The sequence below is a fragment of the Molothrus ater genome, chromosome 5 (assembly GCF_012460135.2).
Source record: "Molothrus ater isolate BHLD 08-10-18 breed brown headed cowbird chromosome 5, BPBGC_Mater_1.1, whole genome shotgun sequence".
NCBI classification, from domain to species: domain Eukaryota; kingdom Metazoa; phylum Chordata; class Aves; order Passeriformes; family Icteridae; genus Molothrus; species Molothrus ater.
The window spans coordinates 49,580,124-49,606,256 of NC_050482.2; the positions used below are offsets into that span (position 1 = coordinate 49,580,124).

General features: G+C 38.6%; 1 protein-coding gene across 1 annotated transcript in view; it reads right to left on the bottom strand.

The window, feature by feature from the left end:
• Positions 1–26,133, bottom strand: part of TNRC6B (trinucleotide repeat containing adaptor 6B) — a 119,483-nt gene that overhangs the window by 60,667 nt on the left and 32,683 nt on the right. The window contains exon 4 of the mRNA XM_036401673.2: positions 23,686–23,753. Coding sequence (XP_036257566.1) covers positions 23,686–23,753 — 68 coding nt within the window. The remainder of the gene's footprint in view (positions 1–23,685; positions 23,754–26,133) is intronic.

Below are 26,133 nucleotides of genomic sequence, written 5' to 3' on the forward strand. Positions count from 1 at the left end.
TGAAATTGAGTTACATGCTATAATTCAACTTAAAATGAAGAGCTATCTGCAACCTTGATCTTTTTAATACATTGATCCAGTGATGAAGCCTGTTTTTAACAGCTTAGTATGAAACAAATAGAGTAAGCAATGCTCAAGCTAAAATGATTACAGCAACTAATATTTAGAATATTACCTAAACAATAGAAGAATGGCCTAAGAATGCAAAGGAGAAGAAGCATTTAAACTTAACCAAGTTATCTAACACTAGCTGAAGCATCATTTAAAAGGTAAGTTTTTTCAAGAAAAAGATCAAGAGAAGTTACATAAATTTAAGCTGACCCTATACTTGGCAAGTCCATGGTAGGAGAGTTTCACTTCACATCACCTGGACTGAAGCAAAACGTTACAGCCTTTTCTGAGTGTGAAACACGCAAATATAGCTCATCATCTTTAAAACAGACACCTTTAAATCCACATCTGAGAAACAATCTTGTCCCCAAAACTTTATCAAGACAGGCTGAATTTCCAAAAATTAACCTGTTTGGTTTTCAATGGCCCAACTAGAGTAAGCTAGCTTAAAGAACTCTGCATCCGAGGCTTTAGGGTACATAAGCTGCAAAAGTAAATTTTAGACTCTCAACGTTGAGCTTTTGTCTGCTTTTGCCTTTTTCATCTTGTTATACCTAAAATCTGGTAAAACCACACTTCCTACAGTTTTGTATGTCAGGATATATATTTTATTTATAGTAACCGGCAAATGTAGAGCAAAACTATCTCCTAATACATAACATAGCAGAGTTAATTGGATGCAGAATAATGTGTTATTTTGTGATAAAAACAGTCACTCAAGGACTTAACAAGAAGTCACCATTCCAGAACAGCTGCCATGTAAGATGAGGTGGTTAAATGCAAATTCATATAGCTTTTGCACAAGAAGACTAAACTGGTTCCAACAGCTAAAAAATTATCTGCATGTAAGGCTTAGGATTCTGCCATATCTATCTTCCTCTCTCTCAGCATTGCTTGGTCTGGTTGATATATATCAAGCAGATAATGTGAACATTACCTGCAAAAGAATAGAAATCTGGACTCTGTAACACAAGGCTATTTAATTTTAAATTCCCATTAATATTGCTACAACTGACTTCTGTAGCACCAGCTGGAACCTCTTTTATACTAGGCTGAAAAAAGCTTTTGGGGTTTTACTTCAGGTTAACCAAGCATTTTAGAGGCAATTTGAATGTAGCCCACATTTAGATTCCCACCAGTGCACATGAACTTGTAATGACACCCACAAAGAAAAACAGACTAGATATAAAATGACATATATATATAAAACCTCAACAGGACATCCTCTATTTCCATGTGCCATATTTTTAACCATTTTTATGTGCATTATTTTGTATTTTTCTAATATTTATCATAGAAGACCCCTTGACAAAAACAGTGAAGTAATAACACTAATAATACCCAAGTAAAATCTAACAAAATAGGAAAGGTTTATTTATATAGTCTTAACTAGGATATAGAAGAAGTCATTTTTAAAAATTCAGATGGGAATGAAACAATCTACTATTTTCTACTTCACAGGACAACTGGTGTTCAGTGTACATAGGAATAAGCTAGGAAAAAAACACATGCTAAGTTTTGGTACCCTCTGACCTCTCTTCCCCTGCATATAGAAGGTAGTCATTTTCACTTTTATTGTCCTCAAATTCTCTCCAAGTAAGAAGCAGAACAGCCTGAAAAAAATCCAGCAAGAGCTACCAGATTAGGATTTCCAAGCATTATAATACCAAAATTCACTTGTATGTTGTGATCAAATCATCCTCCCTATGAACTGCTCAGCAAAAGGCTGAGCACAAACATGCTGTATATTTCGCGGGCTAAGTGATGTATCAGAATATTTCAGTTTCACTTTAGCTGATGAAGTTCCAGGGGTAGCCAACCTCTTGCCAAAGAAAGCTGTTTTGTAGTCAAGTATATCTAGAGTACCAATACAGAATTAGAGTAATGTGTTTTAAATCAGACCCTGAATCTGGCATGATTGCTTAAGCAAAATTATATACAATTAAAAATATAAATACTAATACAGAAGCTGCAACAAGAGCGTGAACGCTACATTAGCACCCTAATATTAAGTTGCAATGTCTTCTACTAACAATACTAAAATTCAAACCAGGGGGGGAAAAGTGGAAGAAAATACTGAAGACTTATTTTAAGGAAGGTTTAAGTGACCCAGGACACTGTGTCCTGGAAAACTGGATAGCTCAGGCTCGACCAAGTTCACAAACATACAATGAACCAGAATGACAACACATTTGTGTATACTTGCCACAGAGCACATGTAAAATGGGACAATTAAGCTCTACTCTAATTAATGGTTAAATGGCATTAACAGATTATACATTTAACCTTTTTTATTTTCATATAGGTCAACTAGCTCAAAAAACTCAGAATCTACAAAAGCTATTTTAAAAACCCCAATTCCAGCAGTTTCACTGCAGCTTAAGTTTTGCCATTTTCCTATGTACACAGGCTGTGCCCAACAGCCACTGAGATTACAACTGGACAGCAGATTTATTACTATGTTATTCAGCAAATGCTGTGCTTAATAAGGGGAAAAGAACCCCACTGAGAATACCAGAAGTAATTTTCCTGCTGTTTTATTTTTTAAAGAAGTACTTCTTCTCCGATTCAGAAATTAAGGCAATATTCTGCTTTCGTTCAAATCAATTCAGCTGCTATACTCAGACCTGCATTTCAGGAGAGCCTTAACTCTACATCTGTAAGCACACTGGGAAAGTTGAGCATGCTTCCCTTATAATTTTAACATGCACAGTGCGGTTTAATGTAGTTTTAAGGAACTAAAAAAGAATGGTCACCTTGATTTAAAAAATTCATGTCTTTCTGCTTTTTAGTTGCTGAAGCAACTATGCTGTTCAAGCACACCGAACTACAATGGAGCTCTACATCAAAATGATGCTCTTCTGACACAAATTAGACAACTACTTCTTTGTTTGCAGAGAATGTATCTATAAAAATAAGCATTAAAAAGCTGAGGCGTTTTTTCGCTGGACTACCTCCCTGTATTACTTCTTGCTGCTCTTATTGAAGCTACCTCAAAATCTGTTGATCTCCCCCACTGCTAAAATGTGGCCCCACACATCCCATCCTAACAGAAGAACTCCCCTGACGGCATGAAATCAAACACAATTGTATCTTGATGCCTTGTTTCAGTTCTGCTGTAGTAAATTCCAGTGTCACATTTCATTTCTAAAAGTCTCAATTTAACACATGTCTTTATTAATATAAACATGTTTTATGCTTTTAAGCATTTTTCCACCTATCAGTGTCAAGGTATTTTTAGATTATTTTCTCTGCCTAAAATATACAAACATCCATTTGATTGAGTTCAGACACAAATGGTAGCACTGTAAGGAGCAGTAGTCAACTTTCACTCTTACTAACTATGGTTTTTTAAAAGAACTGCCCTCACTATCTCCAGATGTATTAGCACACATTTTTCCATGATGTTTAACCTGTTTGGGTTTGTTCTGCCTTTAAAGTACATCTTGTGTTTTATTAATCTATCTTCTCTTAGGTATCTGAAAAAACTCCAAGGGTTCTATCTTGTGTTATGTTTTCCCACGTGACTAAGCAGGCTAATTAAAAGTAGTCTTTAAAGTACAATATTTTGAATGAGAAGTCCTTAAATTTACTCAGGCTATAACACCCAAATATCACATGAACCAGTTCTTCAGATACAACTTCCAAGAAATTATTAGAAAATATACAATTGTAGTAACAGCAGAGCATTTCATCCCTAAACTATAATGACAGCATACTGTACACAGACAGGAAAACAGCCTTTAAAATAACAATATCCATTAATATTAGGAATTCCCTTCAGAAGTCTGTTGATGGCACAAAAAAAACCCCCAAAAAACAGGGTTTCCATATATTCATGCTGCTCCCAGAATATACGTTCTGTCTCAGCAAGAAAAAAACCCCAAACCCACCAAAACAAAACAAAAGCCCAACCAAACAAAAACAAAACACAAACCCTCCTGTTGTGTTCTTCAGTAGGAAGTCTATGTGTAAAGGAGAACTTAAGCAGTGACAAGTGCTGAATGTACAGCTCTGGAGTTGGAATTCACCACCAATACAGAAAAGCACCACAAATACAAAAAGGCACCATTCCTCCTGTCTTCTAAAGAGCAATTATGGCACCATCACAACAACAAAACAGAAATATTCTCAATACATAGTATTTACCTCCATGATAGCTCCATATTTGCCTTCAATGCTGGAATGGCCAAAACCTGTTACCTTGGCACCCAACTTCAAGCAACTTGTTTGTCCAATATTTGAAAAATGGCACAGGAAATCATACCATGTAAGACTGCTCATGCTAGCATTACATTAGCAACTAAAGATTTCAGAAGAAATACATCTTTGTATTAATCTGACCTGAATTTTACATAATTAATTCTGGAGCAATAATGTTAGCCCAATATTTAAAGTTCAGCTACTTGAAATCTAAGGTAACAAAACTCGAACCCTGATATTCACATCTGCTTCCCTTGACAGGACATGAAATACAGGTCCTTGGAGCTAAACATCCTATGTATCTTATTTTCTTGCCTCCAATCTTGAGCTGTTTAAAGAGGAAGCCAATACTTAACAAAGTGAAACAGCTCTTAGGAAGGCAGTAGACGGTTTCCTCGTCAATTAAAGCAAAAAACCACTGAAACTTTTCAGTGATGAACTACTACCAGCTGAAGAGAGTACCAAGGGTGCAGCTTCCAAGAAATATTGTTCAAAATAAACTGCAAGTTAAACTTCTCACCTTCCACCCTGGTCCAAAAGGAATGTAGATCCACAATGACCAGAATTAAAGAACTCTGTTTCAAGATGCAAGACAAGTTTCTAAAGGGGTACTAAGAAACTTGTGGACAAAAATTCTCTTCCAGAAATACTGTATTTCTATGGATTTTTTCCTCATATATTTGACACTTTCTCCTCTACTAAGCCACCTATTAATAAGTAAGAAACAAAAATCTTAAAAAGGTTAAGTTCAGCTGAAATCAGCTGGCAATGACTGCATGATCTAACAAAGTTTCTTTTTCTTCCTCCTCAGCAGGAGAGAGAGAGGCTAAAAGAAAAGCAACTGAAACTAAGCATACTGATCTTTCAGTCACTTGTTTTCCCTGAATTTTTTCCCATTAGAACTGCAGACTCCTGTATATTGAAACTCAATGGTAATAAGGCTTTTCTTGTCAATTATTTCTCAAGAATCTCTTAGATGTAGTGCAAAAATCTCCAGGGGTTCTGCTGACTACAGACTTCACTGCAGCTTTCAACCTACTAAAACAGTCTGCTTTGGAAAGGGAGTGATTCCTGTAGATACCAACAACAATTGACGTGCAAATGCAAACAGAAAAATTTAATAAAGCTTCTGAACTCAGCATCGTCACTGCAAACTGAACGAAGCAAAAAAACTTCCCCTGCCCCCATGCTTCTGTAAGCTTCAAACTGATCTAGAAATTGCAACTCAAGCCAGGTCTCTCAAATTTAAGTGTTTTGTTCCCGCTGTACTGCAGGAATGCACCGAATACAAACAGCGTTGTGAATTGCCCAGATTCACACTTAAAATCCTACGGTTGCACAGACTGCACAGCACTCAACACAGCCCACAGTGAGATCTGATGGGTCAAAAGCATATTTGTAACAGGAATTATTTTAATTGATCTTTCCTATTCACAATTACAGTCTCACAAAGCTGCTCAAATGTTTGACAGACTCCTTATTGGAATGATTTCTATTATTCTCGATAGCTGCCTTTTGTCGGACCCACAACAGCTTCTGTAGCTAGAAGCAGTAGCAGTTATTGGGAACCACCCTGTATTCCACCACCTTAACCATCAAGCTACATGTGCAAATACCTACACATTCTGCAAGCATGCAATGTAGGCAGTAAGGCATGAAGGCAAAAAATACACAGAAAAGGCAAGTACTGTTCTGAAGTGCAGATTCTGAGAAGACTACATCCTACAATACTGCCACCTCAGGACACAACTTGGGTTTTCTTTACTTCCATCCCATTCTACAGCAATTATCAAATAAATTGCAGTAATTGATATTTCTTTCCAGTAAGCACCAAATCTGAGAATACTTCTACTTTAGACTGCATTTGAACACGGTTCTAATGTCTAATTATTGTTTGTCCATCAACAGGTAGATTCAACATATTTTAGCTACATCCAGATCTCCACAGAGCCCAAGAAGGTCTTGAATAACAAAAGCCATCAGGGTACATCATGTCAAAGACACTGAACGTTTTTAGAGCATTTCCTCAGATACCTGCCAGTAACATAAGGGTGGAATCTAGTAAGTTCATTAACCCTAAGCAAAGGGCACGTGTTACTTCATGTATTAACTGAAGTAACACATGTATTAACTATTAAATGCTTAATGACCGAAATTACCAGCAAGAAACACTACGTAAAATTTGAGCAGAGTTCTCTTTTATTAGCTTCCTCTAATTTAAAATTAAAAAAAGAAAACTCCAAAGATACCATCTCCTAATTTCCATGAGAAACAACACACTGCAGAATAATTTTGAATATTTGCTAGCCAGTGCAGAAAACAAAAGTCCCAAGATATACAAGTCTATAATGACAACAACCAGATACATTTTCAATAAGCTTATTGAAACCTGTCTCCTCCATTTGTGTTTAACTGTATGCATGTAAGGCCACAAAGAAATATAAAATACGAGCCATCTTGTTGGTTTACAAAGTTGATCTGCTAACCACAATCACTACACTAATACGCTGCAATGTGGAGTACATTCACACGATTATTTGCAGAATTATCTGCTGCTTACATGTTCAGCTACAAAAAAATATCACAATGCAATGCCTGTGAGGAAGGGGTGAAATATAATGTACACCACCACAGAAATTTTTTCATTTAACCCCACAGAAAGGAGCATTACATCACACTCTTACAATGCAGGAGGAGGGGCCTGTTCTCAAAAAGCAAGCTCCAGCTATTTCCCTTTAATTTTCTGCTTGGTTCTGGAGGGAGTTGCAAAAATAACTCGGATTTAAATTTTTAGCAACACAGAAGGCTGGGGGGGGGTGGGGGGGAAGCGAGAAAGTAAGTGTAGGCAAAGGGCTGCGCTAAGGTGGAGATGAACGCTTGCTTCCCGTAGAACACAGAAGCCCGGCAGTGGCAGCATCCCGCACATTCCTGAGTACCTGGCGCACGGCGGACGGGCCGCCAGCCCGGCCGAGCCCGCGCGGAGCCCCGCGGCGGCAGTGCCGGGCCCGGCCGAGCCCCGGCCCCGCCGGGAGCCTCCGTCCCTGCGCCCGCGGAAGGCACGGCCCCGGCCGGCCCCGCTCCGACCCAGCAGCAGAAAGAATGCGAGCTCGGTTTTATACATGCAAATTTTTGCAGCAGATTTAAGAGCTCCGGGTGCTGTGGGGAAGAAATGTCTCTTTAAAAAGCCTCTATTTAAATAAAACAAGATTTTCAGCACTATCTTGTACTTCGCCAGCTCGAAAAATACAAACGATCTTCTGTAATTTGCCTAAGTGTTTTAAATTACAAATATCTTCCAAATCCACACCGCACTTGTACGGAGAGCTCCTTCTAAAAAACCCAAAAAATCCACTAAAAGTGCCGTACACGTACAAGCAGACAAGATCTGAAGCAAGTCTTTGTGCTAGAAAAGACACCTCTGCCAAGCCACGGATGGAAACGGTCAGCTCAGGCTCTTAAAGAAATCAACTGATAGGTAAAAACAATAAAACATAAACGTACCACTAACCTCATAAAGTGCAGCAGTGCTTAAATCCAGCGAGTTGAGGCATACAAGGTAGAAATGGAAATGAAAAAAAAAAAATCCAAAAATGGTTTTGTGTTTTTGCTTTTTTTGTTTAGGTTTTTTTTTTCCTTTTTTTGTTAATTTTCTTTCTCTCTCTCTTTTTTTTTTTTTAATTTCAAACGTTCAGAACCCAGCAGACGCTCCGTCGGCCATTTTGGCTGCGCTCCCTCGCTCTCTCCTCTCGCTCCCTCCCTCTCGCTCCCTCTTGCTCTCTCTAAAGGAAGCAGCTTTTTTGTGACCTTCAAATACGGGCGGCTCACGTGACCCCGCGCGCGCTGTCACTCACCGCCCGGGCCCGCCCCGCCCTCCGCCTTAAAGGGACAGCGCCCTGCCCGCACCGGGCCGGCCTCCCCCGCCGAGCCCCGCACCAGGGGGGTATAGTGAGGAGCCCCGAGAGTACGGAGGGCGGCCCAGATGGAGCTGCGCTCTTTAAAACCGGCTAAAAAAACAGCAGCCGGCTAAAAAAACCCAGGAATTATGCTAATTCCACATTAGGGCTGCGGAGCCGACAAGCGGCGGATGGTGAATGTTAAGTCCCTCCAGCCACACGCGCTGCTCTGCGGTGCACCGGGAACACCGACCCCAGCGCTCGCCTGCAGGAACCCCCATTTTAAGCACAACGCCCTCCTGACACAAGGACCGGAGGTTCATGCTCAGACCAAAGTTAATCCAGGCTGTAAGCGGACTGCCCACACCACACGCACGAATAAACCCAAGATCAAGGTCCAGACACAGGAACACCCGCAGGACAGCAGAGCAAACTCGGTCTCTGCCGGCTTGAAGTCTCAGGCTGCAACTCAGCCATTAGGCAGACACTCCACAGCCTCTTCCCAAAAATTTCCATAGATAACTGCTCTAACAGCAGCTGAAACAGAGAAGCCCAGCATCTTGTAACATAAAAAAAATATCTGCGGGATGTTTCCAGATGTTACCCTGAATGTGCAGAAACAGTAAAGAATACCGCTCAGCAAAAGGATATGGTGACATTGGTACGATCCTACTGTGAGGAGACCTGCTCCTGAGTCAGCCCAACACAGGTAGGAGATGCTGGAGCTGACTTTGTAATGGAACCATGCCTGGGGAGGGAGCTGACAGCTCGCTCGGGAAGCTCTTAGGAGCACCCTCAGCATCAAACCCTTAAAATATACAAGTTTTTAATTCTGTACAGTTATGCACCGCAACGATGTAGAACGTAAAAAAGCCAAAACACACCTGAACACCAGGAGAACCTGTAACATGTACACCTTGGTACAGACTTTGTGTCTGGGTGTGTGCAAATTGCTTTAAATACGCTACAGCAAGTAAAGTATGAATGCTGCCATCTCAGACCTACAGTTACACTGCTGCTGTGCTTACACTACCTTCTACTTAATCGTTCTGTTCTATATAGCCAAAGATTAAGTGCTGCTAAATCCTTTAGACATAAAACTACTGATAAGTGTGAGGCTAAGTCAGGCAAGCGGGTCCACCCTGAACCTCGTGATTTAATGGGTCTCCCTTACCCTTTGCACTCTTACTTTTTTTTGTTTGTGTTCCCAGTCCCTGCAGGAATTTCTTCAAATTGATTGTGATCTGATTTTCTTTGCTATGCTTCATCCAGGTAGTAAGCAATATTCTGAGCTGGAGGGAAAAAAATCCAATTCCTGACCCTGCACAAGCCACCCTAAGAATCACACCATGTGCCTGAGAGCTTTATCCAAACACATCTTGAACTCTGTCACAGACATGGTGCTTTTGCCAATACCTTTGACAGGAATTCTTTAAGCATCTAAATCACCCATTCATGACAATACCATGGAATGAAACTAACTTGGAGATCCATGTGAGGGCACTCCAAAGGAATTAATTTGAGGGGGGGGCAGAAGCTGCACATCTTATGAATGAGAACAAAAATTATTAGTATGTATTATTATTGAACATAAGTCACTGGCCTCTGCAGGAGGCCATGGAAAGCTACTGTGGCTCTGGTTCTGACATGTTTTGCTCCAACCCTCATAATAAGAAATACAGAAACTCAGACGGGGATTCTGCCACTGACAGGATTCCTTCAACAGGACTACAGGCTGCACTGTGACCATCTGTCTCTGCAGGCTCAACAAACTCTGGCAGTAGCTAATGTCAGTTGCATTCTGGGGTACTTAATGAAACAGAAGCAGCTGGATATAACTGCTCAGGTTGCTCTGCCTAAACCAGAGCAGAGAATTGCCCTGCTGGATGTAGCAAACTGGAGTGTTTTGTGGCTGCTCTAATCCAAACATAGCAATTTAGGAAATGTGGTGAAAACTCAGGGAACATCTTATTTGTGGCAAAACCCAAAGAGAACACCACAGTCACTCTAAATTCCTAATGACAAAATTCAAACCAACTGCTAGGCATCCCATTCACACAGTTTCATAAAAGCAAATGTAAATTCACATCTATGAAACAGCTATCCCCTCCTGAAAAAATACATCAAGTACTGCAGCTACATGTTCTATGCATGTTCACACTGAGTAAGACAGTATGCATTAAGCTACAGACAATTTTATTTCTTCTCAAAAGCCAAATTGTTTTACTGAGACCTATAAATCCTCTTAACTTCACTAGGGTTTGCCAACTCTCCATTCTGAAGTCCTGGAAGCCTTTACTTTAAGGAGATGATAATACTGTGGTGACTTTCAGAAGCAAGAACTCACTTGAGTTGCTATGTATCCAAGTTGAAGTAATTGCCATAAAATTTCACCTTGCCAATGTTCTATTGACAAAGCTTTTTTAATCAGAAAGTAAGCAAATTATTAGTGAACCAAAAATATTTAGAGAAGCTAGCATGGGTAAATCTTGAATAACTGTATCTTTAAGTAAAATTTTTTCCACTAAACTACCATTTCAAAGGCATCAATTCTTTACCTATTCTTGTTGGCATATTGATTAAGATGGCTAACAAAAAGGTTTTAGGTTTTTGTTTGATTTGGGAAGCTTGTTGAGTTTTATTTGTTTGTTATGCATCAGAGTAGTTCAGAAAACAGTGGAGTAGAGCATAAATGTACACACAGCATATCCAAAACCTGCACCTTCCTTTTCAGAGGGCAATTGCATTTCAAAAACCTAACCATTAATTATTCTGATGCCAACAGGCTGTTAATGGCCAATGTTAATAGGTTATAGCCTTGTTATGTGCTACTAACTTATCTGATTACAAATAGTTCATTTCTAAGCTCCTTCCACCTGAGGATCATAAAGCACTTTAAAATCTTTAATGAAGCCTCACAGTGCTCCTTTGAGGACAGTATCCAGTATGAGCAGACATATACATGCACGTTAAGAGAGATGCTTACAATCATGGATTCCCTGCACTAGTATCTCAACTGAGACAGGAGAGGAATAGGTTTTCCAATTCATATTAAGCTGTATTGTGGTTCTAGTAAGAACTCATTCTTTTTGATGACCTATCAATAAGAATCAAGCAATTAGGCTCCAATATTATGTACACAGACATGCTCCAGTGTCCACTGGAACTGAGGCATCCACACCCTCCAGCTGTCGAAAAGGAGACCTAGTCTGTCTGACCTGTAGCTCTTTACTCAGATTTAAAAGGATCTGAGTTCATCCCAGTCCATATGCAAAGCTCCCTCTTTCATGAGCTGGCATTTTGTTTGGGCTCAAAGTCCTACTTTGAAGGCTGCACCCTCATCCTCCCAACACTGGACCTCACCCACTCAGCTTTTTATACTGCCTATACACCCATGGCAATAAATATGAGACTTATTTTTTTCCGCAGAAAGTTCTTCATAGCTGATACTATGACAGTGGAAAAGTCAATTAATCTCCTCCTAACACAGCTCCTCTGCAGAAACCTCAAATATTAACAAGTTTCTCATAGCATGAATGCCTTGTCACCAGCTGTCCGTTCTACTGCTGTTGAAGTTTGACTCCTCAAATATTAGGGAAAAAAGGCAGATTTTCTTGCCAAAGTGAACTGAAGCCTATGTGCCCTCTACCCTACTGCAGCTCATCAGTTTGATTTCTCCAGATCTCCCTCTCCCAACCCCAGAAGCAGGGGTGCAGCAAGAGATGCAAGATAATTGGAGGCAGATTACAGATTACTCACCAGCTCCCCAGCCAGTCCCCAGCAGTCCAGCTGCTCGGGATTACAGTCCCACCAAGCATAACTCTTCAAGATAAAATGGATCAGAAAAGTGCCTGCCTTTCCTGAGATCAGGCTAAAAGCATAACTCAGGGTAGGGACATGTATGCAAGGACTATGTGTCATAGCTAATAATAAAAAGCAAGCAGAGAACCCTATAAATTAAGAAATAGAATTAAAAGTCTTAACTTTTCATTGTGTGCTCTTAAAACTACCATATGGTTTATTTCAAGGGAAACAATATTTTTTCTATTAAAAACAGTCTCAGTCCTGGATATTGGATGGTTCAGATCACTTTTAAATTATTTTCTCTAATTAGAGATGCTGAGGCCCAACACTTCTGAAAATTGAAGATGATAGCTAATTCTAGCTGTACCAAGATACTTTTTTTCAGTCTTCACAGCAATTTCACCTAAGCCATTGTGCAAGAGTGATGACCTCGCCTTCAGGAGTGCAAAACTTTCAAGTGTTCAAACAATTTTCAAGGACAAAACACTCACCGTAAGGAAAACTAGGGGTGTTTTTGGGGTCCTACCCTTCCACACTTAGTAAATAGTGAGATATTTTATGCTGCAAATTTGTAAAAACCAAACTGGCAATGGTTTTTAATGACAGTAATCAAAAGTATAATGTAAATAGTTTCTTCAGAGAAAAATACCATTACTAAAAGCATCCAACAAAGGAAAAGCTTGTTTGGTTTCTGAAAAGGTTACAGAAGCTTTTGCATCCCTTACACAAAGGCACTTATCAACACATTTTAGGGATTATTATTACTATTATTATTCAAAACTTGTATTGCAACACTGCTTTGGAGTCATACTAAGCTCAGACCTCATTCATATTTTGCCAGGAACAAAAGAAAGAATACAAGGTCTGAAAACTTCAGTTTAAGAATGACACATGACTTTAAGCCCAAGCCAAGTTCTGATCCTATACATTAATGAAGTACTCAGGAAAAGATAATGAGTCAGAAGGAAAACTTTATTCACCAAATTTTGCAAACACTCGTTTTTCCACCTAATTTTTCCTCAATCTGCTGCAATACTTTCCCTCACTGTTCAGCCTATAAATAATCTACCACTAAGCCTCCACTTCTTCAATTCCCCAAATGCCCTTTCCAGACTGCAGAAAGAGAAAGCTTTCAATCTGCCTTTTAACAAAGTTGTTGGGTGAACAACAGAACTGAAAGCTCATTTCCTACGAATCTCTGTCACACATCACTGCACCTCTAGTTTCCACACTAATCCCAGCTTCCTGCACAGCCAGTTCTCCTTTGATGCCAAGGTTCTAACAGCATATTGAGCTCTATGCAGAGCTCTTCCCATAAATTGTTTTCGCCTCTTTCAGTGTCTGGGCAAAAACTAGCATATACTGCAGCTAATCCCAAAACACACACATGATTAGCTGTTAGAAGACATAAGCAGAACAGATAATTATTTGTCTTGTCCTGAAACCCTTCTGTTAGTGGAGAAATCAATTTTGGTCTCTTCTCTAGGAAGCTACAGAAGTTTAATATATGGATAATTGTATTATAGTTTCTTGCTTCTCTGCCTCACTTGACCAGAACTGGACAACAGACTCCAAACTTATTTGGGAAAGATAAAAACATGAAAAGCCATTGCATGAGACTTAACTACTGTAGGAACTGAAAGAATTGACCCCCAAGATCATCTCCTGCCCATGATTATCTACATCTAAATGCTGATCAAGTCTTTATATCCATATCCTCGGACATAAAATAAGTACTTTCCAGTAACATTACATGCAACAAAATTTGTGTAGATTAATATTCTTAGAATTTCTTTAACCTGCTAATTATCAACCCAGAAGCTGATTTTGAAGGCTATAGTCCTATCCTAACAGGTTCCTAAAATCTTATAAACTGCCAAAATATCAATGAAATGGGAGACAGTTATCTGTTTAATGCAATTATATGAATGAGAGTGAAAAGAGAATCACAGAATGTTCATATTGGTTCATATCCCAAATATGGTTTTGCTCAGAAGGGTCCTTTAAAGATCATCTGGCTCCAACCCCTCTGCTGTGGGCAGGGACACCTTCCACCAGAGCAGACTGCTCAAAGCCCCATCCAGCCTGGCCTCAAACACTTCCACGCATCTTTCAAATAAACAGACGTTCACAGAAATGGTATAATATGCCATCCTAGCCACAGACACAGCAAATGTTGCTTTCTAATTGTTATTTACAGCATGCAAATTGCCATGCCAGTTACATGACTGATCCAACTGACGTTCCATCAACCATTGCTGTTACTACAAATTTCAAAAGGAATAGTAATTTCATTCATTAAAGCCTTCCTTCACCCTGTTTAAGCCTTGGAGCTTTACAAATTTAAAAAAAACCAGCAAGTTTTTCATCTGACCAGGATAGAATATTTAAGAAAAAACTTCTTTCATGTCTACAAGAACTTTACCACAACAGGACCCCTTCTTTATACGGTGCCTTTAGACATGCTCCTAAACTCCACTAAAACCAGATTTCTTACAAATACTTTTAGGATATATCAGAAAAGACAAGGAAGATTTTTGGACTGGAAGTCTTATTCTAGTTCAGTCTTTTTTTTTTTCCTAGCTAAAAAGAGGCTGTGCTGTGCTTAGTGGTTTTTATTGTTTTGAGTTTTTTTAAATTTATTTTTGGTGAGATAGCCCACTATCTTGCTACAAATTTTTCTAACTTGTCTTTAGTTTTAGCATGGGGAGTTCAATCACTGGGCCGGAAACCTTGTGAGCAAAGGAATTTCTGGCATCTTGGTTGAAGCTGGCACCAACCCATTTTCCTTTGTTCTCATTAAAGGAACCATAATATGCTAAGTTAAATAATAATAATAAAAGCAAGCCAGACCAAAACAAAACACCAAAAGTAAAAGCAGAATATGAAAAGAATGTATTTTGAGTGGATTACTGTAAGAGAGGATTTCCCTAATTTGACTTTTTTTTTAATAAAGCACTATTTAGTGCTGCAAAAATCTGTAAATGGATCTTTCCAAGAGACTTGAACATCTTCCCTGAGTAATTTGCCTTCATGTATAGTCCTCCAGTTTGAAATGTCAGGAAAGGAACAGCTGGCTATCCAGGCAGAAAATTCTACAAGCTGTAACTGTCACAAATATTCAAATGCATGCAGTAACCCAAAAACCAGTATGACTCCCAAATATTAACAACTTTGACTTAGGGCAAAGAGTCCAGCAAATTCAATCTATTTAGGTAGGAGAAAAAGAAATCATAGCAGCTCTCCAGATCACAGCATGCCAGAGGAGTAATGCAGCTTAAGACCTGCAAAATATCTCTGTAAACAAGTTTTTAATTCATACCATGTTTACCACACAATACAATATTTTTAGTCATACAAAGTAAGTAATATCTTTTCCATGGAAATAAAGAGCTTGTTTTTTTTCCTTACCTCCTTTTCTTTAACCAATAATGGTCACTTCATCAAGGCATCTGCATCTTAGAACTGTGACCATTTACCTGTCTCTACTTTAACCTCTGGTATACCTAAGTCACAGTACATAGTCATCAAAATTCCTATTTTTTCCACACAAACAAAAAGACATCACAAACTCATTTACATAACATAAAAGCAGTAGTGCTTTTTTCCCCTTTCCTTCCTTCATCTCCTTGAAAGGAAGAGTCAACCATTTAACCATTGTGGGTATACAAACAAAAAATACCAAAAAATTGATGATTTTTTTTTTGAGAGAATGAAGCAGAGAAAAAAGCAGTGAGCATCTTAAATTTGATGCAAAAAGGGGAAAAAATTTTAGGACTGTAATTCATACACATTTATGATGCCACTGACTTGTGCTAGCAGTCCAAAAACTAAATCCTTAGCAAATCAAAATTAGTGGCACTAACTTGGCGTAGGTACTACAGAAATTCATCTAAACTGTATTTTTACATTAAGAATATAGACAAAATGCTAATTTAGACAGGACTCAAAATTATTAAAAGCCCATTTTAGAATCGTATTTAGGTTGGAAAAGACCTTCAAGACCATCAAGTCCAACCATCAACCAGCATTGCCAAGTCTACCACTACACCTTAGATGATTTTGCTTGCTATTCTTTAAGTCTGTCAACTGACTCCCATGGTAGGTGTCATCCAAGAGCTGCCATCTAAATAGCAACAAAATGCTGAAAAGAGAGCAATGTTCAACCACCCATATAAATGATATATTGGAGGGCAGTTATCCCAGCACCTCCTGAGGAAGTTGGCAACTTTGGGAGAGCGAACAAAGGAACAGCCACTAATCAAACAGACCTAAAAGCCCCCAACTCCTTGGACAAGGAACTCCGGATGTCAATAGAGTGTCCAGCAGATAGTTTTTCCTGGAATTCCTAGAAAGGGACTAGAGGACAGGAGTAGGTGGAGAAGTGGGTGGTGGTGTCTGGAATACAGAGGCTTTGGGATTTTAGGAATTTGATCAGTATGCAAATACTCTCCCCTTTAAAGTACAGTAAGCTCTGTAAGACAGTAGCAAAATCAGGATATCCTCCATTCCACTAGCAATCACAATTACTACTAACTGGAATAACTAGAGATAACAATCAAAGTATCAAGGATACATGACCCTATGGGTATTTTGCAGTATATCATACTCACAAAATCAGGCAATCTAGAAGGGAAATATATTTTCACTAAGGCAAGTGTGAAGCAGTCTCTTGATCAGATCAGACTGCAAATTCAGAAGCAGGCTCTGTGCACTTCCTAACAGGACAAATGCAGATCTTGGGGTGTGGGGAGAGCCCAAACAAACTAGCCTGTTTCTCACCACAAGACATCTGGAAGAGAGCAGCATAAAATCCTCAGCAAAGAAGTGCCAAAGCATTCACGCTTAGAATGTACACTGCCCAAAATATTTTCCTCTCTCAATATTCCAGCAGCGGTGTAGACTAAACACATTGTGATAACAAGTGGGAACTTCACTTCCAAAGTTGACATTTTCTGTGTGACTTCCTTTTTTTTCCTTAACGGTTGCTCATCTGGCTTCCGTTTCTTTCCACATATTAAGAAAATACTTGCAAAACAGCAGTACATGAAGCTGTAGGCTAGCTGAGGTGTATGAAAGGACTGTATTTGTTCATGATTTTAAAGGAAAAAAAGAAAAGATAAAATCACTGAGGACATGAAATGTGGAGTCTTAAAAATCATGAAATGATAACTGAAAGCCTTTTCAAGTCTAACTTTCAGAAGCAAATGCCTAATTTTAAGATAGCTTTGCTTAGAATACTCAGACAAGAGTCTTCCTGTGGGTAATACTTCTAATTTTAAGTACAAAAACTTCAAAACATTTAATTATAATACTGAACTAGTAAAATCTGGAAGACAATGAAGCTTTTGCCATTTTAAAGTGCTTGTGTATAAATTCCGCATATTGTTCAGAAGTACTACATTGTAAGGGTGCAAGTCAGCTTTTGTAACTTTTTTGACTTACAAGTCAAGCTAAAACACAGCTGCCTCTACAGATACAGATTTCGCTCCTGTCTTGTTCATTTCTACCTACTCAATTGCAAAACAAAGGACAATTCTTTTCTCTATGCCTCAGGGCCCATTAAACACACAGGTAAACTTGCCTTCAAATGCAAACTGTCCTGTCACTCACTCCACTGTATGGACTAAAAACATCTGTATAGTAGGAAGGTGATGAAAATACTCCTTAATCCTTAGCTGGACCAGTTTTCATTTGGTTTTAGTTTAATGATCTCACACCCTTAAATACCCTATCAAATCTCTAAGGGTATAAAAGAAAGAAGTTAGAACTCTCCTACTGACATGCCAGTATCAGAGCAAGCCTGAGTTACCACTGGCTCTGAAGCCCAGTCTGACACACAAACAGAACTGCAGCAGCCTGTAGCAGAGAGGTCTGCCATGGCCAACACAGACATCCCACATCTCCCTGTGGGGACTTGTTAGGATCCCAGGCAGAGGACTTAAATGTTTGGGGACATTTCTTTGATGGGCTAGTTATTCTACACACAGAGAACAACCAGCAATATAAAGACAGCTATGCCTTTACATAATTCTTGAATGTAATTCAAGAAATAATGAATTGCCATTCATTTCACAGAATTTGGGTTGATACGCAAATTTAGGTACCTCAAAACTAAGTAGATAATCTGAATTAGGATCTGGATACTACTTTGAAAATCAGAGCATGAATCTTCTGACAAAAACCAGCCTCTGCTGAGGTCAGTACTGCCAGTAAATTTAAAAAGTGTAATGGCACTCAAGGCAAGCCTCAATATCTTCTGTAATATTGAATGTCCTTAAAACATCAAACAAATCCCCTGTTACACAAGCTTTTAGCTAACTGCTTACATTTGGTAAGAACAATGTTTTATCCCAAAGGAACAGAAGCTATGCTAGGGACCACGTGGAATTTCAACCGTTCAAAAGAACTCTGCAGCAGTTCATAACAATGTCTATCATTGTCACCAGCCAAACCAGACAACTTCAGGATATACCACTGCAGCCATTTTATAGTTTTCAGCAACACCATAGAAGAGTAAGATTGGTTCTTTTGTGCCATTGAAGCAGTGATGTTTACATGTGCCCCTGACATAGCAGGCTGCTGAAAACAAAGACTGGCCTGTAAACTGGCTTCTTGATTTCACTTAGTTTGCCCACAGCAAAACTAAGCCAGGGGGAGGGGGGAGCTAGTCTGCTGTAAAGGTGAACACAGGGGTAAGTTTTAATGAAGACTGGGCCACGTTCAGATACACACATTCAAAGATGAAAGGCAATGATCATAAATTCTTACTGAATATTAGGAAATTTTCTTCACTGTGAGGGTGATTAATATTGCAACAGACTGTCCAGAAAAGCTCTCGAATAAACCTGAGAAGCTTGATACAACTCAGAAGTTAAATCTAACCTTCAAACTGGCCCCTCCATCCCATCCCCCCTCTTTGGACACAGTACTGGACAAGATGGCTTTTGGAGTCTGTAATTCCTGTTTCCAGGTTAGGCCAATTTAGCTACTATTTTCTTTTAACTGTAGTGTCACACAAATCTGTGAAGACATTGAACCTTCCTGCTGAAATGTCAAAGAAAAATAAGATACTATTACCAAATGTTAAACAATTTTGTGATGCTCAGTGGTTCCAATCTCATCCTGGTATTACTGCAATTTTGGAGGGCTTCATTAAAAACCCTTGCCTCAGAATCAGTATATTAAACTATCAAGCCAGAGAAAAGCCCATTCAGTAGGTCTAACCAATGACACTTTCTAAATTACAGAAATTATCTTATTTTGATACCTTTCTTAAAATGTGAATCACTTCCAGATGTACAAATTGCCAAGACAGTTGAAGAATTTTCTCTCCCATTACTACAAAACAGCAGGTAAGGAATAGCCAGCTGAGGCACTTCAAACAGCAGTAGCAGCTTGGCTTACCGTCCTACTAAATGTGAGTATGAACTTGGCTCACTTTTTGTCTGAACAGCTACTGTCAAACAGACCTCTCCATGTGCCAGTTAGGAAGAGTAAAACACTTACATTTATCTTATAAAGAGGAGTAGTTTTTCATTACCCAGTCCCTTTCACTCATTAGGGTGCATACATTTCTGGTTGTGACAGCAGGTGGTAATTTATTAGCACAAGCAGAGTTGCTAATTAATGCTGCTAGAGCTAGGAGCAGAACCTCAATTTAAGGACTTCATCAGAATTCTTCTTCCTGCCCCATGCTCATCAACAGAAGTTTGACTGTTTTGGAAAGATGTTTCTGGATCCCATTTGCCTCTTAATCTTTGCTCCAGCAGTAGCAAAGTAAAAGCCCTATTACAACTGATAAGGGCACTACAGGCTTCTGCCATCTAAAATGTAAGTATTTTGTGGGGTTAGATAATATTTACTACCTAAGCATGCCAGCTCAGGTCAACCTCTTTGTAATGGATGAAAATATGAGAGAATACCTCTAACAAAATGTTCACCTGTAATTAAACATAATGACATCTTTCTTCATTGGGAAGGAAGGAAGGAAAAGGGTTTCTTACCAAACATATTAGCCACATAAGAAAATTATATGACTAAGCATAACATACAGTTATATCCCATGCCAGACAGCTAAGAAGGGAGAAGGTTACAGAGTACATAAAAACTGGGAAGTAACAATTTATCAAGGAGTCACTGGCCCTCAGCCAGAGCAGGAGCACGGTGTGAGATGGCCAGGATCCGCTCCAGCAGCCCCAGCAGGCTCACTTCTTCTGAAGTTCAGCTTTTAGCATAAATCACTTGGCTGTTGCACAACCATGACACATGCACTGCACATAAACTGCAAATCTTTCACAGGACTGAGATGACTGTGGCCATTCTATTTCTCACTTGTACTAAGGATGTTAAATAGGTAACTTCCTCATAATTAGTTTAAATTGAAATAAATTTTATCCATATTGTAAAAGATCAGTTGAAGATTTCTGAAGCCCTTGTATACAGTTTAACCAGCTAATTCCTTCCCATAAAGGTGACTGGTATCAGAAGACAGCACTTCTCAGGTATCACCTACAGCTCAATTAAAAATCTTAAAATGCTGTAACTTCAGTATCTGTCCAAAAGAACTGTCCAGTACAGCAGAAAAAAGGCACACAACATTGCAGCAGGGTTGTTTGTTGTTGCTGGGTTTGTTCGCATTTTTTGTGTGTGTGTTTGTTTAATACTAGAAGGCAAAAATGCCAAGTTTTTATCCCCGAGTCAAACTGGGGAAATAATCTGTTTCATAAAGTGCCAGAAATCATCCATGGATGCTGGTTCCTTATATTCAGTTTTGAAGCTATACTTTAGCAAAGGAAATTTCACATGAAATTAGGTAGGAACTATTGCATCCACTGAAAGTGCATGCTAGGTAAGAACTATTGCATCCACTGAAAGTCTCTCAGAAGCATCTTTTTATTTCTGTTCTTTCATTGTCCAGTAAAGCTTTGAGCCCATAGAAATGCAGATAAATAGTAAGAAATTTGCAGGGCTTTCCTAGGAGGTCACAGTGGCAGACTACTGTGGAACTCTGGTGCAAGTTCACTCCCATGCTAAAACCATACCTTCTGAACACTTCCTCAGTAATGTCAGTGCAGAGCTACCCAGATCAGGCTGCCTAATGAAAGGCAATTAAATTACAATGGCCAACTTGCCTGAAAAGTAAATTAGAAGCAGTCAAAGAAAAACCATTCCATCTGCATAGCTGTAGAGGCAGTAAGTTCTACTAAGTCTAAGGACAGCTGGAAAGGGAAGGAAACATCTTCAGTGGATCAGCTATTTCTGTAGAGAACATTTGAATTAGAGACTCTACATTCAAACTTAGAATGTACCTTTCACTAACAAACTCCAATTTTATTTCAAGCCAACTAGGAGGACAACAGTAGACATGGGTACACCAAATCACAGAATCACTGCAGATGGATGGGATCTCTGGGATAATCAGAGATAACCATGCCTTTGCTCAAAGCATGGTTAACTACAGCAGGCTGAAGTAGAATTAGGGTTGTGCTTGGCCGAGTTTTCAGTCACTTAAAGGGCTATGAAGGCACAACTTTTCTGGGTAACCTCTTCTAAAGGTCTGATGATGTTTAACATTAAAAAAAGAAAATTTTTTTCCCTTGTGTTTGAGTGGAGTTTCCTGTATTTCAGTTCCTGCCAATGGCTTCTGGCCTCTCCACATGGCCCCACTGTGAAGAATTTGGTTCCATCTTCCTTAGTCTCCTCATCAGATACCTATACACATGATAATAATATCCTCCCCAAGTTTTCTTATCTCAAGGCTAAACAGACACAGCTTTCTCTGCTTCTCCTCTGTCAGATGCTCCAGAGTTCCTCTCTGTCCTCTTTCAAAAACCCAGTCCAGTATGTTGATGTCCAGCTAATCCCCACTGCAAGTAAGTAATAATACAAAGAAGTAACTTCAGATTTTTTTCTTCCTTCTCTTACGACAAGAGGTAAACTCTGTCAAGGCAGACAATTTTGTTAGTTAGCTGAAAATTTGATACTGTGGGTTGAGAAATATTCAAGTGATTGATTTAAATTTAAGAGCAATACCCACAATTGAATTTTGCTGGCATTATGCTACTATTAGTTGCATAAAACAACTACCTTCATCTCTTTGTTGCATTACTAAAATTGCACCTTTAGACTTGAATCAAAATATTATTAAGAATGATACTCCTACAGCAGAATCTGTATGACAAGGTTCCAGATGCCACCTGAGCACAATTTTACTAGTTAAAAATTAAAAATACCGCCTATCACTAATCTCACATTCTTTAATAACCAGAGATTTCAAGAAGAGAGATAATGTTTCAAGCCACTTGAAAAGCTCCAGTTAAAAATCAGATCAACTCCAAAGTAATTCTAGTTTCCACTTGCACTTAAAATAAGACACCTAACAAACACAAGGCTATATCAAATCCAACACAACATCCCTCATATTATTCACTATGATAATGTATTTCATTAAACTACTAGATAGATAAAGAAACAATTCAGAAGAGCAGAAATCTAACTCCTACTTTTTATTTCTGCTCAAATTTTTCTTCTGGAACTTTCTGAAGTTTCTACTTCAACAACTTTGGTATCTCTTGGTACCACAGTAAGTTGCTCAATCTGAACAGATAGAAATAATAACAATTACTTTGAGAAGTTTGGCTCATGTCCATGATGGAAAGAATGTGCACATTCAGCATTAGAACTCTGCTGACCTCAACTTGCCTGCCTCAGAAATGGTTTCTCACTGTCACAGATGCAGTGCACTTACAGTTGCCAGCTTATCTAGGAGGCAAAGTAGACCTTCACCCCAAGCCACATCCCAGCCTTTCTGCAACAAGTGTAGTGAAGATCAACAAGAAATTCTCATGAGGAGATATCCAATTAGGCTTAGGAAAAAAAGAGTTCTGTGATCTAGATGTTCCAAAGACCACCTTCCTGTTTGCTCCAAATGACAGGAAAAGAAAAAAAAATAATTATGGTATCAAAACTGAATTACCATTGCATTAACTAATGAAAAGAATATGGAATACAGCCATCATTGAAGTACTTCTAGGATAAGGCTCTGTTCTTCCTATCTGAACAAAAACCCAGGGAAAAAGTCAAACCAGTTGGATTTCAGTTTGAAATCATATGAAAAAGCCTTTTCCTAACAGAAATCAGTGATTTTCTTCTCTGATCAAGCTGCTTTCCCTAAAGCTCTGTGTACCAGCATCTTATATTGTTCATCCTCAAAAGAGCGTTTTGTTTGTAATTTTTGATCTTTTATTAAAATGCATTCTAAAGAAATAAGGCTCAAAGAGGACCAATCTGCCACATGCACACCAAAAGGAAGGCCCTGGTTCTTTAATTTTTCACATTATTTCAGTGAAGAGCAGCTGTATAAAAACTTCATGTACACACTTACTACGTTAGTGCCAAGCTTCCAGAATGATTATCCCTTTTACAACTATTTCTGATTCATGTGTTGAAATTGCAATGCATATTTCTATGCTTTTACATTTAAGGCAAATCAACATCCTGCCTCTTTTTTTTTTTTCCCAGCCACCATCTACTATTATATATATATGTGGATATTTGAGGAACCGAAAGGGTGAGCACTAAGCAACCAACCAATGCTCCCAGCACGCTTAAACGAGAGTGCTTCACACCATTTACTACGGTAAGGCCCTTTTTAAATAAACGTGTGACTCACTGTTTGTTTTCTTCACCAGGAGGTGGAGTCTTGCCATGCCCCTCCATTACAAAATCCTCATGTTCCATCTGCAAAGGCAAGCATTGCAGGTCAGAAATCGGTGGAGCAAAACGCACATCACCTAAAGTGGCCCTTTTCATATGCAACAACTCCAAACAGCCACTTTACCACAGTGGCTGGTCCAGAACAGATCATGTAGTTTCTTAGCAACATATGTACATCTCCAACCTCATTGCTATGGTATCATTTCATAGCACAAATTTCAGAGAAATCTTGCAAGGGAAAAAGAATGGTTTAATGGCTATAGCAGAATACTATCAGTCAAGGTACATACGCTTTATGTTCTGCCCTGTTAAGGGCTTCCCTTGTCATTCTAAGTATTATTTCTACCACTTCTTCCCTATGTATAAAGCAGGAATTTAAAAAAAAGGTTTATCAACAAGTATAGAAAAGAATTAAAATTTTAGAAGAAACTTAAGCACAGAAAGAAATTGCTGCAAAAGCAGAGTACTTCTTGTGAAAAATAACTTTTCTTTGAAAAAAGACTTTAACTGCTCACGAAGCTTAGTTAGCAGGGTAAAAAAGAGGCCTAAGGAAACCTCAAATAAATGCTGTTCCAATGACAACATAAGGTAGGCATTTCCTTTGGCTCTCTTGTTCGAAGATTCCAAGGGCAGTAAGGAAGTCTTATGTTTAATTGTTTGCTTTTAAAATATCAATTTTAGCATAGATTTTTCTTTTGGAGAGAAAGAATTACATTATATTTGCTCATTCATTAATTATGCACTCTTCTTTTAATCACTTAATTCAGCCAGAAGTTCTTGCACAAGTAGCAAAAATATTCTTCTCTTTATATAAAAATTCAACACATGCAATTAGTATTTTGTATAAATATCCAGATACAGTTAGCAATGTTCTACTTCATGTGAAGCCAGCAAACAGGTCCCACTGCAATAGTCAGTAAGGCACACAACAAAGAACTGAATCATAATCACACAAATCCATGCCACTACATTGAACTGGAAAGAGGAGAGAAGCACTATTCAGTCAGTTAAGATAACACAGCTTAGTCAGTCTTTGAAAGGGCAAAAACCCCCCAAACCAACTCAAAATCCATCAGCCACTTCCCCTTGTGCCCCTGCCCTCCCCCAAAAGAGTCAAGTTTACTCATTTGTACATTAAAACTTTTGTCAGGTCAAAAATACTTTCAAAACCCCAAAATCTGCATATGGACATCTAACAAGGATACAAGAAATTATGTTCTTTGACTGCCCAGGCAGAGCCCTAAGCAAAACCATGAACAAAATGACAAAGTGTGGAACTGTAAGGTGCCAATGACATCCATAAGACAGACAGTCAATCAAATATGTATAAATTCACATTTGTAAACATGTACCCCCATGTGTCCCAGTCCAAATAGTATTTTAATGTAAAAACAATGTTTGAAAACAAGAAAATTTTTATTTACAGTTATTTAATAACTTGGACTTTTATCCATGTATTCCCACCATATTAGATGCACAAATCTACTTGTACTTCAGTCCATACCTGATTCACAAGAGCTCTAACAGCTGGACTCACACCTGTCTAGCTAAAGACATCCATTCCACTTAATTCTGTTGTTCAAAATGCTGAAACACCAAGTGGGTCAATGGGTAAACTAGTTACAGATTTGTGGCCACATTGCAAAACAGCATGGTTCTGTAAGTGAGAGTAAATGTTTAAGAATTACTCTTACACAGGAGGTGTTTTAGCCTGTTGCTGGTATGAGACATGTACAATTCACAGGAATGGTAAGCAAGGGAACAGTTTGTGGCCAGTACTGGGAAGATGAAATGCAGCCTTTGGGAGTAAAGAGGCACTACAAACAGCATATTTAGTGCTAAACTAACAAGATTCCCATATAAAACATAAATTCAATATAATGAAGCTGTAGAAAAGGAGGTATCATAAAAAAACCACACACACACATACACAAAAATAATGACAAATAATAAAGGACCTGAGCTAAGAACAAGGTTGTTGGTCCAGGCACAATCTCTTTTAAAACAACTAGAGAACCCTATCTACTTTAAGAAATGTTAAATCAGTTTGCTGTACTTCAGATAGTAGACAGAAGTACCTGAAATTACTAAAATATGCATCATTAAAAACTGTAGAAGATATGGTACAATGGCAGAGACACTCACAAGAAGTTCACAAAAAAATTAATAACTGAATGAGGAAGTACTCAGGAAGACAGAAACTATACAATATACAAAATAAAGATTAATTGGTAGTGTTTCATTGATAAATAAAGCCAATGATAAAATTCATCAACACACTAAAAAAAGTCATAGGAAGGTCAAGGAATTGACTATTAGTCAAGTAGAAAATATCTCTTTGAGAATGGATAAACAGCTAGACTTGTAGGAAACATTTGGCTGGTGAGGCTCAGAGGACAAAGTG